General features: G+C 43.6%; 1 protein-coding gene and 1 pseudogene across 4 annotated transcripts in view; both read right to left on the reverse strand.

Annotated features, from left to right (window-relative positions):
• Positions 1–23,415, reverse strand: part of KAT2B (lysine acetyltransferase 2B) — a 103,579-nt gene that overhangs the window by 62,608 nt on the left and 17,556 nt on the right. For all 4 annotated transcript variants that reach the window (XM_049710114.1, XM_033431985.2, XM_049710117.1 and 1 more), the window contains one exon: positions 6,783–6,909. In XM_049710114.1, coding sequence (XP_049566071.1) covers positions 6,783–6,909 — 127 coding nt within the window. The remainder of the gene's footprint in view (positions 1–6,782; positions 6,910–23,415) is intronic.
• On the reverse strand, positions 11,313–14,659 carry LOC117202184 (small nuclear ribonucleoprotein E-like; annotated as a pseudogene).

The raw sequence follows: 23,415 nt of genomic DNA on the forward strand, positions 1-23,415 counted from the left end.
AGAATTAGGTGAAATTCGTTTTAATATATTTTATCTAACCTAATATATACTAAATTATTTCAACATGTACTCAATATTAAAAATATTTTACATTCTTTTCTCATACTAAGTCTTCAAAATTGGTGTGCATTTTCCAAGGGCAGCACATTTTAACTCGAGCAGCCACAGGTGGCTACGATGTTGCACAGGACAGGTACCCATCATAAACCATGAAACCTCCTCTGCAAATAAATGCAACCAGCCGTCTCTTTAGTATTACTAAATGTAATGGATATCTACTAATGAAACAATCCAGTTACACCCAAGGAACTAAATGTATTAGGAACTAGAGAAAAAGTCAGTCCTTCATCTCAGTCCAGTACAGAAAATCAATAAGGGTAGAGAGAACTATAGTTATACAAGCAGGAACACTGCAGTGCAGCTCCAGGAAGTCCTTTATTGTCTGTACCAAGGGCTGGGGGAGTCAGGCCTTGGAGGTGAGTAGGGTTCCCCCAGCAGAGAAAGAAGGAGCGGCATGGCAGGTGCTGTGCACCTCCACATCCAAGGCAGAGGTGGGAGAAAGTGTGCAGACCCTTCAGAGAAGGTGGAGCGGCCCGGGGACCAAAATGCAACCCAGGAGGAGGAAAGGCCTGACCCACCTCGCACGCTCAGCTGAAGTGGGCCTTCATCCTGAGAATGAGAGGCCGCCCAGTGGGCTGAAGCGGGAGAATGTGACCACATTAGGTCGCTAGTGCTTTCTTGGGAAGCCAGGTGGAGATGGGGCCTCCAGGTGCTGCTGCAGATGCGACCACAGAAGGCAGAGAAGCAGCCTGAATCCAGGCAGAGCTGGCGGGAGGTGCACTCAGACAACATCCACAGGACTTCATGGCCGGAGGAGCACAGGGAAAAGTAATAACCTACGTCAGGTGAGCACGAAAAATGCTACCAGGTTTATCCCCTAATTGCGGCTGTACCAGACTCACAAGTCCTGACAACTCTGAAGCCCGTGTAGAAAACCAGAGGACCCCCAGCCAAGAGGAATACGCAGACCTGACCCAGGCGGCGGTGTGCACGTGCTGGCCGGGCCCCATACTTCTGTCACTTGGCGTCTGCCCGGGACATGTGTAAATGGGGACGACTAAGTGGTGAAGGGGTTAGCAAATGCGGCAAAGCCAGAGAAGAGATGTTGGATCAATAGTCCATGAGAAAAATACTGGTAAGACACTTCATACTGTTCAAGAAATAAGCTCTGGTGTAACTGTTAATGCTGGTCTTTACTTTCCTTGGAAAGTTTCTACCGTAAATAAGCAGGTAAGCAGAGGTAATCATAGGAATATATACCAATTTCCACTTCTGTGATGTTTAACTATATGTGTGTGTATCAGAAAAAAACTGATGACATTAAAAAACAGTCAGAAACCGGGACTTCCCTGGTGGCACAGTGGTTAAGAATCTGCCTGCCAATGCAAGGGACACCGGTTTGATCCCTGGTCCGGGAAGATCCCACATGCCGCGGAGCAGCTAAGCCCATGCGCCACAACTACTGAGCCTGGGCTCTAGAGCCCGCGAGCCACAACTACTGAGCCCACATGCTGCAACTACTGAAACCCGTGCACCTAGAGCCCGTGCTCTGCAACAAGAGAAGCCACTGCAAAACAAAGCCTGCGTACCACAACGAAGAGTAGCCACTGCTCGCCGCAACTAGAGAAAGCCCGCGCACAGCAACGAAGACCCAATGCAGCCAAAAATATTTAAAAAATTAAATTAAAAAAAGAGGGAAAAAAAACTCAGAAACCTTCCTAAAACTGCAAAAAATGATCAATAGTCAAATTTAATAATCAGTATGTTCAGGCACAGTTCAGAACAACGGACTCCAAAATGACAACAAAAATTCCAATTGTGTTTTGATCACAATGGTGTTTCCTACTGTCCTGGTCATAAAAGGAGGTTGCCATTTAAACAAGCAGTCCCAAAATAAGAAATTTTGATTAATACTAAAGTAAGGAGACATGTTTGGGCCAACTGAAGTACTTTGTTAGTATCCTTCGCCAAGTTTTTATAAGCTGAATGTACTTGTACTAATCCCAAATATCAAATAATTTCAGAGAATGGAGTAGAATGTTCTAGGCCAGCACTATCCAATAGATATATAATGCAAGCCACACATGTAATTTTAAGTTTTCCAGTAGCAACACTGAAAAAAGAAACAGGTGAAATTAATTTGAATAATACATTTTATTAACCCAAAATATTATCATTTCAACATGTAATCAAAATTAATGAGATATCTCACTTCTTTTTCATACTAAGCTTTCAAAATCTGGCCTGTGTTTCACACCCACAGCTCATCTCAATCTAGAGCAGCTACAATTCAAGGGCTCATTAGCCAAATGTAGCAAGTGGCTATAGCATTAGACAGCGTAGGTCTAGACTAACAATTGCATTCTGTGGATGAAGATACTGAACAGCAAGGCGGTTAGGGGACTGGTAAACTGCCAAGCCAGGCGCAGAATTGTTAGTTTCTAACTCCTGCCCGAATGTTCTTTCTATTTAATGAGCGCATCAGCCCTGCAGTAGCCCTGCGTTTGACACCCAGGAGACACAGAAGAGTATCAAATTAAGGCAGGCCAAGGACGCCTGGGATGCAAGTCGCTGTCAGGAGACCGCGTGAAACCAGAGCTCACTGTCAAAAGACCGTGTATGGCTGAGCCAAAGGACACCCAACAGCAAATCAACAGAACAGACACCATCTCAATCGATACGCCTGAGTGTTTTGTTTTGACAAGTCCAAGAACACGACATATATTGTAGGATCTAAACTCATCATACTCAGAATAGTAACTGTGAAAATAGCACAGTGCACACAAATCGAAATGTTTTTGAGAATTCAAGCTTGCATGACACTGGACAGAATTCCCTAGACCCCGACCTCTACTTTGTTGGTAATATTTAAGAAGTCATGTGCAGGAATAAGAAAAGATGTCTGGCAAAAAAAGAAAAAAACAACAACGTGGGGAGGGAAATTGTCAAATGTTAATCATTGTTAAAGCTGGCTGATGGATACAAGGCTGTTTATTAAATGATTCTTCCTACCTTGATGCATAGGTGGAAGTTTCCACAATAAAAAGTTTTTAAAGGGAATTCCCTGGTGGTCCAGTGGTTAGGACTCCAGGCTCCCACTGCTGGGGGCCCGGGTTGAATCTCTGGTCAGGGAACTAAGATCCCGCAAGCCTTGCGGCCCGGCCAAAAAAAAAAAAAAAAAAAAAAAGGGTCTTTAAGAAAAGGGGTTGGGGAGGAGGCATAATCCTCCTTCTAGAAGAGGAAAAATTTTTCTCGAGCCCCGGCACTAAGACCAGTAAATAATCTATGGCATTCGGGCAATAATTCCAAGAGCACTTGAAAATATGCAGACATCCCAATTCTAAGAAAGCAAACTGAACAGAGAAGAGAAAGGAACCGACAGGGGGAAATATTTTTAAAATGCCTACAACCCCAATACCCTGAGAAAATCACTGTCAGCAGTGCAACACATGTCCTTCCAGATCATCTCCTGTTCGTATGTATTAAAATATTATCTAACCTAAAGAAATGAGATTATCCTCATGGTGCTGTTCTCAAGTCAGCAGCCCTGCATTTGGGACTGACCACCTTCCGGGTAGTTCTCACAGGGTGAAACTCAGGGCTGGGTGAGTGACAGATACCACACTAATCAGCTCCTCCTCTGAGGATTTAAATCTTGAACCAATACTCCCAGGGACAGAGGTTAATGGACCTGAATCATACAGGGTCCTGGACAGAAGGCCCATGAATTCCTGCAGCTGGGATCCCAGGACCTGACTGATACCGGGTTTCCCTCTGTTTCCGGCTTGTGGAAGCGACCAGTACTCTTCTTATGAATACGGTTTTCTCATTCAAACTGGACAGAGTTCCCATGTGTTGTTTGAAGTAAAGAACCCTAATAAGAGTAATAAGAACACATTAATCTTCCAGGTATTGTGCTAAAATTCTGATAGGCATTCATTCACTTAATCCTCACGACGCTCCCATGAGGTAAATACTATTATTAACTCCATTTCAGAACTGAAAAACTGGAGGGCCAGGCTGATTACATAATATGCCGCAACTCACAGCTACTGGCTGTTGAGCAAGGATTTGAACTTGCGCTGGTGGATCTTGTCATTTAGTCCTCCAATTAAGCTGCTTTCTGACCTGCTTTTTTCATTAATAATACATTAAGAATATCTTTCCATGCTGGAAAACACATCTTTTGTTAAGAGCCATATTGAATTTCATAATATATATTTTCATAATTCAACCAAGGATCTCCTCCATTGGAATATTTAGATTGTTTCTAGTTTTTTTAATAGCATGAATATGGCTATAATAGCTGTCCTTTTAATCTGAAGGCACATCTTAATTTATATTTAGGTTAACTTTCTGGCATGGATTTGTCAGGTCAAAGGATATGTACCCTTTTTTTCCATTCTCGATCATGTACTGTCAAATAAGGGGACTTGTTTTCAAAGCTTGTGAAGAAATATAAAAGGGAACAAAGTTGGCTTTTCTTTGAGAAAGGCTGTTTCTGCCTTTGGGCATTCCTGTGTGTTGACCTGCTCAGAAAGGAGACAATCTGTGCAGCTAACAAAGAAAAAGGACTCTGTTTTGAAATGTTAATTGGTGTAGGATAGTAGGATTTCCCAATCAATACTAAATACAGTTCAAGTCCAGTGTTTAGGGAGTTCTCTACTGCATCATATTTCCTGAGGCAATTCTAAAGGGCATCACTCAGGGATCGATAGTGGAAAAGGTGAGTTAAAAGCAAAGATATTCCTCTGAGCTTCCCAGGTGGCGCAGTGGTTGAGAGTCCGCCTGCCGATGCAGGGGACACGGGTTCGTGCCCCTGTCCGGGAAGATCCCACAGACTAGACCTAACTCCAGGCTAACGAAGGCTGATGCTCCACCATCTGAAACCAGCAGGAAGGTTTAGAGAAAGATGATTGCTAAAAGGAGCCAGCCATACCATATGACCCTGCAATCCCACTCCTGGGCATATATCTGGAGAAAAACATGATCCAAAAGGATGCACGCACCCCAGTGTTCACAGCAGCACTATTCACAATAGCCAAGACATGAAAACAACCTGAATGCCCACTGACAGATGAATAGATAAAGAAGATGTGGCACATGTATACAATGGAATATTACGCAGCCATAAAAAAAAGAATGAAATAATGCCATTTGTAGCCACATGGATGGACCTAGACATTGTCGTACTGAGTGAAGTAAATCAGACAAAGACAAATATCATATGATATTGCTTACAGGCAGAATCTTAAAAAAATGATACAAATGAACTTATGTACAAAACCGAAACAGACTCACAGACGTAGAGAATGAACTTATGGTTTCCAGGGGGGAAGGGTGTGGGAGAGGGATAGTTAGGGAGTTTGGGATTGACATGTACCCACGTTATATTTAAAATGGATAACCAACAAGGACCTACTGTAGAGCACAGGGAACTCTGCTCAATATTATGTAGCAACCTAAATGGGAAAAGAATTTGAAAAAGAATAGATACATGTATATGTATAACTGAATCACTTTGCTGTACACCTGAAACTAACATGACATTGTTAATCAACTATACTCCAATATAAAATAAAAAGTCTAAATAGAGACTTCCCTGGTGGTCCAGCAGTTGAGAATCCACCTTCTAATGCAGGGGACGCAGGTTCAATTGCTGGTCGGGGAACTAAGATCCCACACGCCACAGGGCAACTAGGACAGAGCACTGCAACTACAGAGCCCAGGCACTCCGGAGCCCATGCGCCACACCTAGAGAGAAGCCCTCGTGCCACAATGAAAGATCCTGCATGCCGCAACTAAGACCCGACACAGCCAAAAATAAATAAAGTTTAAATTAAAAAAATAAATAAACAAATGGAGCCACCCCCTTATAAAGGGTCAGAATGGAAAAGGCCAAAGTACATTAGTGAGAATGTTTGGCGCTGCGTCCTTGCAACACTGGACAGTAAACTGGACACAGAGACGTTCTTTGGGAGACCAGATAGCTGAAGGCAGAAAAGTAAATAAAATAAGTACGGGAGTCCCAGATCCCCTGGGAACTGGAATTTTAATATCTCGGGAAAACGAATTTCTCAGTAACCTTACCCACTCAAACAAAATACAATTTAAAAAGAAAATCTGTATCCTAAAAGTAGGATCAGGACACAGAACATATTAGCACAGGCCTGTTGACTACTTCTGGCAGAGTCTATATGGCCAGGCTGACAATGATTATCTTGCAGGGACAGATAAGAAAGTTGAAAGGGAAAACACAAGTAAATATTTACCAAGCACAACCCCAAGGAAGAAAAGAGCTCGCAGACACAGGAAACTAAAGAATATGAAGATAAACATTCCCAGAAAGTTCAGGGAATCAGAAAATAATAAGAAAAATGAGAATCAGAATCAGGACATATTACGTGTTCATCTAAGTAGCTTGGCTGCCACGTTTCATCTTATTTGGCAATCCCCGTCTCCCTCACTCCCCCGCCAACTCCGTCCCAGTCAACCAGCTCTTAGGGAAAACCCGGGAAGAGACAGATGAGGAATCTATGCAAACAGTACAGGATTTGTCTCCCACGTGAAGCCTCCCCAGCAGATTCATGAAGCTAAAGAGTCTCTTTTGTTGCCTCATAAGGAGGTGAGGTGTGCAAGTCTGGTTAACCCACGAATTCAGTAAGTTAGAACTTGCAGGCAACAATGACATCGTTGGTCTCCTTGAAGATTTAGGAACTCACCGAGGGCATGGCTACAACTCCGGCAGGATTCCGTCAGACTGACAATTATTTGCTGCAGGTCGGCTCTGGGGGGAGTGGGAGAAGGGTTGGGGTTTTTCCAGCCATTACATTTACAAGATTCCTCAGCCTAAAAAAAAAATGAATAGAGAAACAACGTTATGTAACAGGCAGCCATGGACTGAATGTATTACACGCGAATAATACACTCTAGTCACGTGACAGCTACCCTCCCCACTCCAGACTTAATAATATTCTCTATATTCACAAGAAACGAATACAGAAAGAAAGCAAAGAAGGTGTGTGACTTGGGCCTTTGGGTTTTTTATTGTGTTTTTGATTTGGGTTTCTTTTCTGCTGGCTGGAATCCAAGTACTGCCTCAGAAAAAGGACCGTCCCATACACTTCGGTAACACCGCCCCAAGCGAGCCTCCATGGGGGGGTCAATTCCAAGGGAGTCCATCCATGAAGCTTCCCAAAGGGATGAGCCAGACTCCTGAGGTCCCTGCAACACAGCTGGGGCTCCAGCTGCAACTCTGCCCCGCGTAACTGAAGAAGTCAGCAATCTTGGGGACATGAGGAGGGACACAGCAGTTGAAGCCACATGTGCAGGGTCCTCCAAGTCCTTTGGGGGGGGTCCCAGCTGTAGAAGTGGACAGGGCTCGCCACGTCGTCTGGGATTTTTACCTCTGTGTATTTCCCAGGCCTCCTGTACTAGAATGCTATTATTTTAGCAACGCTTGATAGAGATCTTCCTTAACTTCTTCCACTTACTTCACACTTCCCCACCTTCTTAGAGAACAGCGAATATGATTGAGCATTTCAGTGATGACTTGGGTTGTGAAGCAGAGGACAAGGATAGAAAGACATCGATTATTCCCAACTACGCTACCAAGCTATCATGCTGGGTATTCAGGGGTCGTAAGTTGTGGAAGGCAATGTGGAAGGCTTGTACTGAATGACTCAAGCCGCTTAGAATTCTGCCCACTTCTGGTGTATCCTTCACCACTCCATCCCTCTCTTATTTACTGCTTCAAATCTGCTGTGGCTGGGAAACCAAAAAATTAATTGTTAGAACAACATGAGACACAGGCAGATTCATTCTGGGCCTTCTACGTGCTCTGTCCAATACGGGAGTCACAAGCCACACGTGGCTATTGCGCACTTGAAATGTGGCTTGTGCACGTTGAAATGCATTGTGGGCTTAAAATACACAGAGTTAGAAGACAGGCGCGAGGGGAAAAAAGTCTCAGTAATTTTCATATTCATTACATGTTGAAATGTCAGTAGTTTAGATACATGGAGTTAAATAAGAGATATTAAAATTCATTTGACCTGTTTCTTTTTTACTTTTCTTAATGTGGCCACCAGAACATTTAAAATTACACATGTGGTTCACATTACACTTCCACTGGACAGCACTGGCCTTGAAACAAATCGCAGTAGATTTCTGTGCTTGGGCTTCGTATTAGATCTTTTGTTCCCTCAGACGTCTCTCCTCCCTGCTTTGGATCCTGCCCCCCACCCAACCCTCCATCCCCTCGTGTACCAGATGGCTGAAGTTAACAGGAGTCTGATTTGTAGAAAATTCCAGAATGGCTGCTGCCTTGACCTCACACAGAAAACTCTCCAAGAGAGGAACAGTTTCTGAAGTATAGGCGTGTATAGGAGAGTAAGAAAGAAAGAATAAATAATTGGTAAGGCAGGAAGGGTCAAGGTGGAAGAAGAAAAATCTGCTTTGGATGGTAAGTCCTCTCCAGGGGGCCCGTGAACCTGGCAAGCCCAACCCGACGGCGCCTCACATTTCATCACAGCGTGCATGGGGAAGGATGGGCCCGAGGAAGGACCTTACACCAGGTACCCCAACAGAGCAGCCCCCCGCGAGTAGCCCCTGTCACCCTCCTCTGTTTGGCCAGGCACCAGGCAGGACCTAGGCAGGACCTACCGTTACCCTCATTGCTCTGCTACTAAGCTGAGCCGGGCCCTGAAATTCTCTGCCGTGAGCCATCCACCTCCTTAGAGACTTGGAAAGGTCTCCGAGGCCATGTTCTTGAGGGGGACACTCATAAGAACCTGCTCCCCGCAAAGCAGCCCGACAGGCTCCGGAGGGCTGGGGGAGACCACCCCCCGCCCCGTGGACCTCTCCTCTTCTAATCGTGGGAGAGCTACCTGAAGGGACTCCCACAGCCCCCAGCTTCTCTGAGCGCTTGGTCTGATCCCGCTGCCCTCTCCGAAATGACCTTTGGTTGGAAAAAGAAAAGTGATGACAAAACAAGTGAATGAAGGAGAGCAGGACAAACCTAAGAAGAGAAAACAGTGATAGCCAGAAGCCCTGAGTTCGGAGACCTACATTCTAAGCCAAAGACTACTATGCATACTGAGTCACTCACTACCACAGGGTGTGCTGAGGGCCTACCATGGGCCGGGTACTTTTGCTGGGTATGGAAGGGAACGAAGAAAGATCCTGCCTGTCCTCAAGGAGCTGACACTGGGGTGCTGCAGGAGAGGGCAAACGGGCAACACCAATAAGCACATCATACAGTATGTCAGAGAGTGACGGCGCTCGGAAAGAAAGATGGAGCGATGGATACAGGGGGGTTCGGGGAACAGTGAGATCGAACGTGCAAGTTCAACCAGGCCTTTTAGAGAGGGTGGCATTCAACCAAAGGCTTGACCGTTAGGGACCTGGCGGAAGAGCATCCCAGGCTCGAAAAGGCGAGCATGCCTGGTCTGCTCAACACAAAGGCCAGCACAGCTAGAGCACAGCAAGCAAAGGAAAGAGCCGCAGACAGCGAGGTAAGGTGGACGTGGCGGGGAATCCTACAAGGCCTCCCGGGCGATGATAAAGACTTTAGCCTGGTTACTTGATCTCTTCCCTTCCTCTCAAACAGGATCCTCCAGGCTTGAAGCAGGGACAGGAATGGAGCGCAAAGACATGAGGCAGGGTGTCTCCAAACCCATTTCTTTCTCTTTCACTTTTTCCTTTAGTCATTAGGGTCAACCATCCCCACTTGCTTTTTTCTTTTTCTTTAATGGCAATCACTAAGGCAAAAAAAAAAAAAAAGGTCCATCCATTTTCCTGTCCCTAAATTACATGAGCAAATCATCCTATTTCCTTCTGTTAACTTCCAGTCCAGGACCAATGATGCCTTCTATCACATGGAGAAACACCATAATTCCTAATACAATCCAGAACTTAATAAATCTGTGCTATCTGGATAGGAAGGAACGCCAACACCGTCACCGAGGCCCACCGAGGGAACACAGGATTATCATAAATGTGCCGAGTTGCCTAGTCAAGGGTTTCCTCACTTAGTAAGGCCGAGGATTTATGTTAGGGTTTGGGGTCAACTGGATAAGGACTGAAGTTCAGAACGCTGAGGAATCATGTGACTTGGGAGTCTGTCCTCAATTTGCCTCAGCAACCCCTTTAGCTTTTGACAAACGTGATGGATTTTGCATCCTGGCAGGTTAGCAACCACAGCCTAAGTCTCCTTCTCTGGCAGGCTGGCTCGGGGCAGGAAGTAAAACTGGCAGGAACTCTGTATAGACCAGAATTAAACCCACCAGAGCCAGCATCTGTGACTCCAGATTCTCGGAGAGACGGTGACCTAGTTAAGCATGAAGTTCCTCATTACAGGAAGCTGAGAAGCCAGCGTGCTCTGAATCAATCCCATACACTCCACATCTACGAGAAGAGCCTGGACAAAAGAGGCTGGACAAAAAAAGGTCTGAGTCCACAGGTAAGAAACCCCTCGGTATGTGCTTGGGTCTGATGGGACCTCCCCACTGCTTTTCACACAGTGTGCGCACTGGATTAGCTCAGAAGACACTGCTAATGGGGTGGGTTCTCTCTGCATTTGCAGGGTGGTGGGAAGAATGCACAGGGAGGAGAAGGCAAAGAGTAGATAAGGGACTTCCCTGGTGGCACAGTGGTTAAGAATCCGCCTGCCAGCGCAGGGGACGTGGCTTCGATCCCTGGTCCGAGAAGATCCCACAGGCCACGGAGCAACTAAGCCCATGCACCACAACTGCTGAGCCTGTGCTCTAGAGCCCGCAAGCCACAACTACTGAGCCCACGAGCCGCAACTACTGAAGTCCGTGCACCTAGAGCCTGTGCTCCGCAAGAGAAGCCACCGCAATGAGAAGCCCACGCACCACAACTAGAGAAAGCCCATGTGCAGCAACAAAGACCCAACACAGCCAAAAATAAATAAATTAATTAATTAATTAATTAATTAAAGGGTAGATAAAACACAAGCTTTTCCTGCTTTCTTTCCTGCGCCACCTATCCATTCTTCAAACCACGAGCGCCCACTGCACGACACTCACAGGCCTGGATACTGAGACACAAGAAATCTCTGTGGAACACGGGCTCTAGGCACATGGGCTTCAGCAGCTGTGGCACATGGGCTCAGTAGTTGTGGCTCACAGGCTTAGTTGCTCCACGGCATGTGGGATCTTCCCGGACCAGGGCTCGAACCCATGTCCCCTGCATTGGCAGACGGATTTTTTTTTTTTTAGAAGGAAACAATGTACTTTTTTTTTTTTTTTTTTTTTTTTGCGGTACACGGGCCTCTCACTGTTGTGGCCTCTCCCGTTGCAGAGCACAGGCTCCGGACGCGCAGACTCAGCAGCCATGGCTCATGGGCCCAGCCGCTCCGCGGCATGTGGGATACCCCGGACCGGAGCACGAACCCGCGTCCCCTGCATCGGCAGGCGGACTCTCAACCACTGCGCCACCAGGGAAGCCCTAAATATTTTAATAAAAACAATTCCACAGCATTTATTATCATCTGGTAATAACATAAAGGTGAGCAAAACAATATAAATAAATGCTTTAGAGCTACACTCCTAACAAAGGACACCTAAAAAAACTGTACTGCCTTCTCAACAACTTCTCACTTCACTGATCATTTCTAGTTGGAGACACTTTGGAGCAGAGTAATGTTAGCATGATCCGACCCCGTTGTTTTCTTGACTTTGTTTTAGAATGGATTTCTTCTGCATCATCTAATACGAGGTTCATATACTCATCAGTACCAATGATACAGGCCTCGATCCACATATTCACTTGCTCATAAAGCCACACCTGAATCCGAGATCCATTTGGCAAGTATCTGAAGATGAGATTGATGGGCTGCACCATCACCTTCTGCACCTCCTGGCCCTGGCCCCGGTACGCCATGGTGGAAACTCACAAAGACCACACTATCCCGCACGCTACCCAAAAAAAAATGGCAGGCGGATTCTTAACCACTGCACCACCAAGGAAGTCCGCCCTTGCTTTTTTTATGTCATAATATTTACCTTAAAAATTCAACCTAAATTACAAACAAAAGGTTGAACCACTGGCCTAAAATAGATAAGACTTTGGGATTGAATCAGATAGGTAATGCATACCTATTCCTCCTGAAGCTCTGCTTAGCAACTAGATTCCTGGAAATTTTCCCAGATAACCTGGGAGAATGAGACTGGATGTTCCTGCAGCAAAGCCCTAGGACTAGGATGTTCTTTCATGATATATTGCTTCCTCAGACTCTGGAGCAGCCGAGAGGGCAGGGATGGAGAAAAGGGGCAGAGGAAAAGGGAGCCGGGAAGGTTGAGGCAATCCTCCATCACAAGAGGCTGGCAGGAGACTGGGGAAGGGGTCCTTTCTGAGCCCTCCCGCAAGGACTCGTCCCCTTCCTCCGCAGCCCTTCAGCACCTGCCCTCGACCAACCCACAGCCACGATAGGGGAAGGAAGGGAGGCAAACTCATGGTCAGCAAAATGTTCCATCTTAGGTTGAAGCTGGTAGAAAGGCTGCAGGTACACGGTATCAAAGCCGTGGTCAGAAGGGTGGGCCTCACAGTGATATAAATGTGGTTTCAAATCTTAGCTCCAACATTTACTAACTGTATGAACCCGGGGTAAACCCCTTAACCTCCCTAAGCTTCCCAAGCTATAAAATGAGTATAAAATACCTATCTCACAAGACTGGTGCGGGCATTAAGTAATGAATGTGGGTAGGCGCTAGAGTGAACACAAGTGGTTATAAAGATGATGGTAGTATGCTAGGAGTGCCCTGTTAGGTGAAGGATGAGCTGGAACAAGAGCTCTGTAAGTCATGATGAACTACAACAGTTAATACTTCAAAGCAAGGACCTGAAGAGGATGCAGCCGATGAAAGTAGCTTCAGGATACTGGCCCCAATCACTAGAGAATCACAGCTCTTACTAAACAAAAGATTGGACAGCTTACAAATGAAAAGTTATGCCCCTCACACATATGATCCAGCAACCCCACTCCTGGGCATTATCCAGACAAAACTCTTAATTTGAAAAGATACATGCACCCCTATGTTCACAGCAGCACTATTCACAATAGCCAAGACATGGAAGCAACCTAAATGTTCTTCGACAGATGAATGGATAAAGAAAATGTGGGATACACACATACACACACACACACACACACACACACACACACACACACACACAATGGAATATTACTCAGCCATAAAAAGGAATGAAATAATGCCATTTGCAGCAACATGAATGGACCTAGAGATTATCATACTAAGTGAAGTAAGTCAGACAGAGAAAGACAACTATCATATGATATCGCTTATATGTGGAATCTAAAAAAACAATGATACAAATGAACTTATTTACAAAACAGAGAGTCACAGATGTTGAAAACAAACTTATGGTTACCAAGGGGGAAGGGGGGGAGGGATAAACTGGGAGATTGGGATTGACACATACACACTACTCTATGTAAAATAGATAACTAATAAGGACCTACAAGGAACTCTACTCAATACTCTGTAATGACCTATATGGGTAAAGAAAATTTAAAAAGACTGGACATACGTATACGTATAACTGACTCACTTTACTGTACAGCAGAAACTAACACAACATTGTAGATCAACTATACTCCAATAAAAATTAAAAAAAAAAAAAAGTGATGCTCCTTGCAGAATCAATCAGCTCCATTCCCACCACATGTGAGAACAATGGGAAGTAACTTAAAAGGCTCATGGGGTGACCTTGGTGGACATTTTTATAACAGAGTGGATGTGAAGAGAAAGAAATGGCAAGGTTACATATACACAATCACTCAGTAAGAACACAATATATCAAAACCTATGGGATACGGTTAAGGCAACACATAAAGGAAAACAAAGACCCTTAAATGCATTTACGGGAAAAAACAGAAAGATTAAAAATAAATGAACTAATCATTCAACTCAATAATCTAGAAAAAAAGTAACAAACTCAGGGAAAATTTTTTAAAACTCAAGGAAAATAGACAAAAGAAATTAATGCAAAAAATATTTAAGGAACTCAATAATGAACAGAAGCATATACCTAGCCAGTAATATAAATGGTTGGTTTTTGAAAAGAACATTAAATTAGGGCTTCCCTGGTGGCACAGTGGTTGAGAGTCCGCCTGCCGATGCAGGGGACACAGGTTCGTGCCCCGGTCTGGGAAGATCCCACGTGCCGCGGAGCGGCTGGGCCCGTGAGCTATGGCCGCTGAGCCTGCGTGTCCGGAGCCTGTGCTCCACAACGAGAGAGGCCACAACAGTGAGAGGCCCGCGTAACGCAAAAAAAAAAAAAAAAAAAAGAAAGAACATTAAACAAACTCTTGGCAAGTCTAATCAAGGGGGAAATAAAGAAGTGAGAAAGGACATAAAACTACAGATTTATTTTATAGCTTAAATAAGTACTCTGTAGAACTTTATACCAATAAATTTGAAAAACTAGATGAAACAGGTGACTTCCTGACATCCCTCAGAAAATATAAATTATCAAACCTGATTTACTAAGTACTAAAGTTTCTAACAATCCTAGAAGAAGTGAAAAGGGCGTCAAAAATCTACTCCTAAAAAAGGACACAGGTCCAGATAGTTTTATAGGAACATTCTAGTTAATTCTCAAGGGTCATCCAACAAAAATATTATGTGAACCACAGACAAAATTTTAAATTTGCTAGTAGCCAGATTTCAAAAAGTAAAAGTAGGCGAGATTAAGGTAAGTAATAAATTTATTTCATATAACATCTAAAATGTTACCATTTTAACATGGAATTGGTATAAAAATATTATAAATAAGATATTGTACATAGTTTTTTATGCTAAGTCTTCAAAACCCAAGGGATATCTGACATGGCACATCTCAACTCAAACAAGCCATGTTTCAGATAGTCAATTGTCATTTGTGGCTAGTGGCTACCATATTGGACAGCAGGAAACCAGGTCATTGGTATTGAAAACGGTGCCAAAGCATTATAAAAAGATTAAAAAACACATAACATTCTATGAATTCAGTATAACCCTAACAGTAAAACAAAATACAGAGAGCAAAAAAACATAGAAAAAGTCACCAGCCCAACCTCACAACAACAAAAATGAAATACTTGTAAATCAAATTCAACAATACAGGGGGACTTCCCTGGTGGTCCAGTGGGTAAGACTCTGCACTCCCAATGCAGGGGGCCGGGTTCGATCCCTGGTTGGAGAACTAGATCCTACATGCCACAACTAAGAAGCCCTCATGCCGGAACTAAGAAGTCCGCGTGCTGCAACCAAGATCCTGCGTGCCACAACTAAGACCTGGCACAGCCAAAATAAGTAAATATTTTTTTAAAATTTGACAAATTTTTTTAAAATTTGACACTACACAATCCAACATCATGCATCTTGACTAGTACATAATAACTAAACTTTATTACAGGAATGCAAAGATAGATCATTTGAAACAAATTAATTCATACATTAACAAATTAAAGGAAGAGAAAATCATTACGACTGATGCCCAAAAAAGCTTTTCAAAGCATTCAAAATTAATTTCTGATTTTTAAAAAAATAGCAAATTTGGTATAGAAGAAAATTATATTAACTTGAAAGCAAACATTATACTAAATAGACATAAAATCATTCCTACTGGGACTTCCCTGGTGGTCCAGTGGTTAAGACTCCGCACTTCCAATGCAGGGGGCACAGGTTCGATCCCTGGTCAGTGAATTAAGATCCCACATGCCACGCAGCGCAGCCAAAAAAAAAAAATCATTCCTATTAAAGTCACCAAAACAAGAAAGTCCTGAATATGCCCAGAGTTCAACACTGTACTAGCAGTACACAAAAACTATGGATATTGGTAGGCAATTCTTAAAGATTATCAAAACCAATAAAGAAATTAATAAACTGGCTGGATATAAGAGCAACATAAAACTCAGAAGCTTTTCCATCACCAACAGCCACTCAGAAAATGTAACAGGAAAAAAAAAGATCCTAATAGCAACAGCCATCAAATACTTAGGGTCAAAACTTCAAGATGAATCAGACCTATATTCAAAAAACTACAACTGTCCACTAAAGATGAATAAATGAAGAAATATGCATTGTTCTTGATAGGAAGACTGAACAGTGTAAAGATATCAATTCTCCTTAATCTATAAATGTTGTAAATCAGGATCAGTTGAGAGGGCATACACTTACAACCCATAATCAAAGTATTAAGATCCAGAGCATATATAGATCATCTACAAAACAATCTGAAAAGGCAGTCTGATAGAAACAAAATGGCAAATCCAAGTGATTCCAAGAAAAATGAATGCTAATTACAAACAAACCTGTACAAAGTGGTCAAAGTAACTATTAATGGGGAAATAAAAAATTAAAAGCCCTGTGATGAAATTTTTAAAAAGCAAAAACAAGAAAAATAAATAAAAGATAAAAACCCTGTGATATATTTCCTCACACTAATTAGTTTGCCAAAAAATAAAAAAAAAGGTTGACATCTTGCAGGGGAAACATGCACCTCATACACATGTGTGGGAGGAAACACTGGTGCAGCCTTTTGGAAGTCAAATTGTAATGTTCCTGCCCTTTGGCCCAACAGCACAATTAGGAAGGGCACCTACAGAAATATTCACATGTGCTCAATGATATTTGTATATACTGTTTATTAAAGCAAAATATATATATATATGTCATCTTATATATATCATATATATGTCATCTAAAATTTGATCAAGAGAAGAATTTATTAAATTATGTAGCTTGTTACTACCGACTATTGTACCACCTTTATCACACGCTAGGGACTTCCCTGGAGGTCCAGTGGTTAAGACTCTGTGCTTCCAATGCAGGGGCCACATTCAGAAGCAGCAGGTTCGAACCCTGGTCAGGGAACTAAGATCCCACATGCCGCGTAGTGTGGCCAAATTAAAAAAAAAAAAAAAAGGCTAACTCAAGACATGGAAGCAACCTAAGTGTCCATCGACAGATGAATGGATAAAGATGTGAGATACATATATATATTTATAAATATATATATAAAGTAATATTCCATTGTGTATGTATATATATTACATATACAATGGAATATTACTCAGGCATAAGAAAGAATGAAATAATGCCATTTGCAGCAACATGGATGGACCTAGAGATTATAATACTAAGTGAAGTAACTCAAAGACAAATATCATATGATATCACTTATATGTGCAATCTAAATAATGATACAAATGAACTTATTTACAAAACAGAAATAGACTCACAGATATAGAAAACAAAGTTACCAGTGGGGATAGCAGGGAGCAGGGGATAAATGAGGAGTTTGGGATTAACATATACACACTACTATATATAAAACAGATAAACAAGGACCTACTGTATAGCACAGGGAAGTATATTCAATACCTTGTAATAACCTATAAGGGAAAAGAATCTGAAAAAGAATATAGGGGCTTCCCTGGGGGCGCAGTGGTTAAGAATCCTCCTGCCAATGCAGGGGACACAGGTTTGATCCCTGGTCCAGGAAGATCCCACATGCTGTGCAGCAACTAAGCCCGTGAGCCACAACTACTGAGCCCATGAGCCCCACCACTACTGGAGCCCGCTCCTAGAGACTGTGACCTGAAATGAGAAGCCACCACAATGAGAAGCCCGCACACCACAACGAAGACCCAACGCAGGCAAAAATAAATAAGTTTATTTTAAAAAGTATATATGTATGTATGTACAATACAAACTGAATCACTTTGCTGTATACCTGAAACTAACACAACATTGTAAATTAACTATACTTCAATTTTTTAAAAAATGGCTTAAAAAAAAAAAGAAGGCGGCTAACTATTTGTGCTGATGTGGAATCTCTCTAAGTCCCGGTAAATGGCAGAAAAGGCAAACCACAGAACAATATATACCATAATCTGATATATGTTTTTTAAAAATAAATGAATAAGCAATTTAAATATATACGAATGTGGGGAATTCCATGGTGGTCCAGTGGTTAGGACTCTGCACTTCCACTGCCAAGGGCCTAGGTTCGATCCCTGGTGGGGAAACTAAGATCCTACAAGGCAGGCGACGCAGCCAAAAATGTGTGTGTGTGTGTGTGTGTGTGTGTGTGTGTGTGTGTGTGTGTGTGTGTGTGTGTATATGAATGTGGGTGGGTATACAGAGGGCCTAGACAGATACATACTCATGGGGGATGGGGCAAAAGTTGGGGAGGGGAAGGGACATTCCCACTGTACTCTATATTCTTCTCTGTGGTATTCATATTCATGGGTTGCTTGCTAATTTTCTTTAACATTGATTCCTCTGAAGGGAAAACATAATTCCGGAGAGATTCCAACAACAATAACAGAGGCTCAGTATACATCAGTTGTGTGAAGGAGGGTGGAAACCACCTTCTTATCACAGACCACATTTAAGAATTCAAGGATCCAAAACTCTTCTCCCTGTGGGTCTGCTTATAAACCAACCCCTCCCCTCACTGAGGTTCAAGCCAAAAAGTAACAAGCTTGCAACTCTTGGAGAAGACAATACAGATTTTTAGAGATATTAATCTTAACTTCATGACTGCAAAAGACTCAGAGCAATCAGCCCAGAAAGAAAAGTTTGTGCCTCTTCTTGTCTTAACAGGACAGAATAATGCCACGTCCATGCAGGGGCTGCTAAATGGGTGGGTCACAAATCTCATGGCAGGGAGATTCCTCCCAATAGCCTACTCAATAAAAAATGTTACATCCCAAATATTAACCACATTTATTTAAGCCACTTGTGATAGAAGTGCTTAATAAGCTGTACAACAATGAACCCTGATGCTTAAAAATGAACTGAATAAAGGACTTTTCTTTCAAAACTGGCTAACTCGGCTTCCTCCACTGAGTCTTGGGGACCCAGTAGCTTTTACAAAGTAGGTTTTTATTTCTTAAGCTAAGAGGAGGGTAAAGGGAGGGCGAGAAGAGAGGAGAGAGGGCGAAAGTACAGGGCAAAACACTGAGAAGCATAAAAGCTTTGTCAGCGTGTTGGCCAGCACATGGCAGTCCGCCACAAGCCGCTATGCAGCCCTCAGAGAAAGTCCAAGTTGAGATGCGTTGTAACTGTAAGATATGCACTGAATTTCAAAGACTTAGTGTCCAAGGGGGAAAAAAGAATGTTAAAATATCTCGTTAAGAATTCTGTTATATTGATTACATGTTATAATGATATTTTGGAATATTACATAAAACATTAAAATTAACGAAATGGAATTGTTTTCTCTCATTTTTTTTAATGTGGTGTGGTGGGTGGAATAGTGTCCCCCCAAAGTTTAGGACCACCTGGAACCTCACAAAGGGAACTTATTTGGAAATAGGATTACTTAAGTATCTTTTTTTCTTTTTTAAACTTATTTTTGGCTGCGTTGGGTTTCTGTTGCTGTGCGTGGGCTTTCTCTAGTTGTGGTGAGCAGGGGCTACTCTTCGTTGCAGTGCGCAGGCTTCTCACTGCGGTGGCTTCTCTTGTTGCGGAGCACGGGCTCTAGGCACATGGGCTTCAGTAGTTGCAGCATGCAGGCTCAGTAGTTGTGATGCATGGGCTTAGTTGCTCTGTGGCACGTGGGATCTTCCCGGACCAGGGCTTAAACCCAGGTCCCCTGCATTGACAGGTGAATTCTTAACCACTGCACCACCAGGGAAGTCCTACTTAAGGATCTTGAGATGAAATTATCCTGGTTTAGACTGGGCCCTAAAACCAATAACTGGTTTGTTTGTTTTTTTGCAATACGCGGGCCTCTCACTGTTGTGGCCTCTCCCGTTGCGGAGCACAGGCTCCGGACACGCAGGCTCAGTGGCCATGGCTCACGGGCCCAGCCGCTCCACGGCATGTGGGACCTTCCCAGATCGGGGCATGAACCCGAGTCCCCTGCATCAGCAGGCGGACTCTCAACCACTGCGCCACCAGGGAAGCCCAATAACTGGTATTTTTATAAGAGAAAGGAGAGAGGGAGATTTGGAAGCCGAATCACTGACACTCAGGGAAGATGCCATGTGAGAACGGAGGCGGAGACTGGAGAGACACAACTATAAAACCAAGGAAGGGGAATTCCCTGGACTATAACATTAGAGTCCAGTGGTTAGGAGTCCGTGCTTTCACTACCATGGGTGTGGGTTCAATCCCTGGTCGGGGAACTAAGATCCCAAAAGTCACGGGGGAAAAAACAAAAACAAGAAAGGCCAAGCGTTGCCAGGAATCACCAGATGCTAGAAAAGGCAAGGAAGGATTCTTTCCAGACCCTTCAAAGGGAGCATGGCCCTGCTGACACCTTGATTTCAAACCTCTGGCCTCCAGGACTGAATTAAAGGAACTTTCTGACAATTTGTTTGTGATCATTTGTTATGGCAGCCCAAGGAAATAAATACAAGTGGCATAAAATAGATAACTAATAAGGACCTACTTTATAGCACAGGGAACTCTACTCAATACTCTGTAATGACCTATATGGGAAAAGAATCTAAAAAAGAGTGGATACATCTATATGTATAACTGATTCACTTTGCTGTACAGCAGAAACTAACAACATTGTAAATCAACTATACTCCAACGAAAATTTAAAAGAAAATATACAAGTAGCTATAAGGAAATGTCAAGTTACAGATGTGCGCTCACATTCTACTTCTGGTGACACTGCTGCACTAGAGTTTAAAGGGAATTCACCCCCTCAAACCCAAGTCTTCACTATGGATCCTAACAGCTTGGGCAAAGAATAGTCCCCATATTTCTTAAGTGGTTCTAATTGATGAAAGTTATACCCCATTGAGATATCTGGAAGTCTCTCGATTTTGCTCACTTGCTTCTAAATTTTTCATGTTGGTAGGATAGGAAAAATACTTCCTAACATGTGTACAAGCATCATGGGACACTCAGAACCTAAGTGCACAACATTTTTAATATGTATGGGACTTACTGCCCAGTTTACTGAAGGGGACGTATTATGTCCTTGGAAAACATTCAACCATTATCCTCAACTGCCAGCGAAGCATTTTCTGCCAAGTGTCCCAAGCTGCTGCCACCCTGCCCTCTGCCTTGGCCTTCCTATCTCCCTTCCAGATGTTCAGGCCCAGCCACTGTGCTTTGAGATAAGACGTCTCCCTTCAAAACACCTTTCCCATGTCTCTCCTTAATAAGACAAGACAGCTGCTGTTGCAGGGAACTCCCAAGGGGGTTGGCCTCGCAGCTTCAACAAAGTATCAGCTGCAGGACAACCTTTTAGGGCGTGCACTGCCAAGCCAATTGCCACCGCAGCTAGCAACCCAGGCACAGGCGGGGAGGCTGCCAGGGGGAGTGCATCTCCCCTCCCCCCCCACCCGGGGGCAAGTCTCTGCAGATGTGGCAGCACCGTGGCAGCACCAAGAAAGGAAAGGCCACCTCATTGCTTTCGACAGGCCCAGGATAAACATGTTTTTTGCCCCAACAGGATCCAGAGTGAGAGGTCAGGAGAATGCACCAGATTTTGTCAGACTACACAGAAGCCAGGACGGATGATGAGAAGGAAGCAAAACTGGATAAACAAGTGATCATGACCCAGATGACAGGCAGGCAAGGGGGCAGGGTGCTTCCCAGTTCACTCAGCGTCGATGAGAGACGTGAGCGTGAAGATATTTGGGTGGCATCCAGAGGAACCGGAGAGAGATGGCCAAGCTGCTAGCAGGGCTCTGTGATGCTTAAAATGCTGGAAAGTCATATTTGCTGGAAAAGTTAAATCAGTGACAGGGACGTCCCACAGCAAAATCACACAGATGGGAAATGTAGGGAGTAAAACTGTGAATCCAACATTTATTAAGAACCAGAAAAAAAAGGCACTTGTATACTTGTTCTTATCTCACCTCGTGTGAGAAAGCGATTTTTTTTTTTTTGGCCGTACCACATGGCATGTGGGATCTTAGTTCCCCAGCCAGGGATCGAACCCATGCCCCCTGCAGTGGAAGCTCGGAGTCTTAATGGACTGCCAGGGAAGTCTCGAGAAAGGGATTTATTATTCCCGTTATTCAGAAGAGAAAGCTGAGGCTCTAAGATGTTAAGACACTTGCCCGAGCTTATTCAGTCTACCCTGCAGAAGGACTAAGTGCGTTCAGGCAGGTAACTGGTCCTGTGGTTGTGTGTATGTCGGGGGGAGGGAGGGAGGGTGTCCTCACTCTGTCTTACTACCTCTCTGTTCCAGGCTGGACAAAGGCAGAATGTTCAAAGGTCAAGAACCAAAACCACAATGAGATACAACTTCACACCTACGAGGATGGCTATAATCAAAAGAGCAGGTAAGGGGACTTCCCTGGTGGCGCAGTGGTTAAGACTCTGTGCTCCCAATGCAGGGGACCCGGGTTTGATCCCTGGTCAGGGAACTAGATCCCACATGCATGCCGCAACTAAGGAGCCCGCCTGCTACAACTAAGGAGTCCTTGAGCCACAACTAAGGAGCCTGCCTGCTGCAACTAAGACCCAGCAGCACAACAAAATTTAAAAAAAAAAAAAAGAGCAGGTAATAAATTTTGTCAAGGATATGAGGAAATGGGAATCCTCACACATTGTTGGAGGGGATTGTAACACGGCACAGTTGCTTTGGAAACCGTTTGGTGGTTTCTTAAAAAGTTAAACCAATAGAAAACCCCAAAATAAACCCTCACATATATGGTCAAATGATTCTCGACAAGGGTGCCAAGACCATTCAATGGGAAAAGGACAGTCTTTTCGACAAACGATGCTGGAAAAACTGGACATTCACATGCAAAAGAATGAAATTGTTGGACCCTTACCTTACACCATATACAAAAACTAACTTCAAATGGATCCAAGACCTAAACATAAAACCTAAAACTATAAAACTCTTAGGAGAAAATACAGGGGGGGAAAGCTGCATGACATTCGATTTGGCAGTGACTTCTTGGATATGACACCAAAAGCAAAGGCAACAACAAAAAATAGGATTTAATTGGGAATTCTCTGGGGGTCCAGTGGTTAGAACTTGGCACTTCCACTGCAGGCGGCCCGGGTTCGATCCCTGGTTGGGGAAATAAGATCCCACAAACTGCACAATGCAGCAAAAAAAAAAAAAAAAGAAAAGGACTTAATCAAAATTTTAAACTTCTGTGCATCAAAAGAACATAATCAACAGACTGAAAAGTAGTCAAATCATAGAGACAGAGAGAATAATGGAGGCTGGCAGGAGCGGAGTGGACAGAGCCATGGGGAGTTACTGTTCAGTGGGCAGTTTCAGTTTTGCAGGATGAAATGAATTCTAAGCAGAGACGGTGGGGATGGCCGCACAGCATAGTGAATTTCTCTGTGCCGCTGAACTGTACACTTAAAAATGGTTAAGTTG

This window comes from Orcinus orca, chromosome 5, assembly GCF_937001465.1.
Source record: "Orcinus orca chromosome 5, mOrcOrc1.1, whole genome shotgun sequence".
In the NCBI taxonomy this organism is placed as follows: Eukaryota; Metazoa; Chordata; class Mammalia; order Artiodactyla; family Delphinidae; genus Orcinus; species Orcinus orca.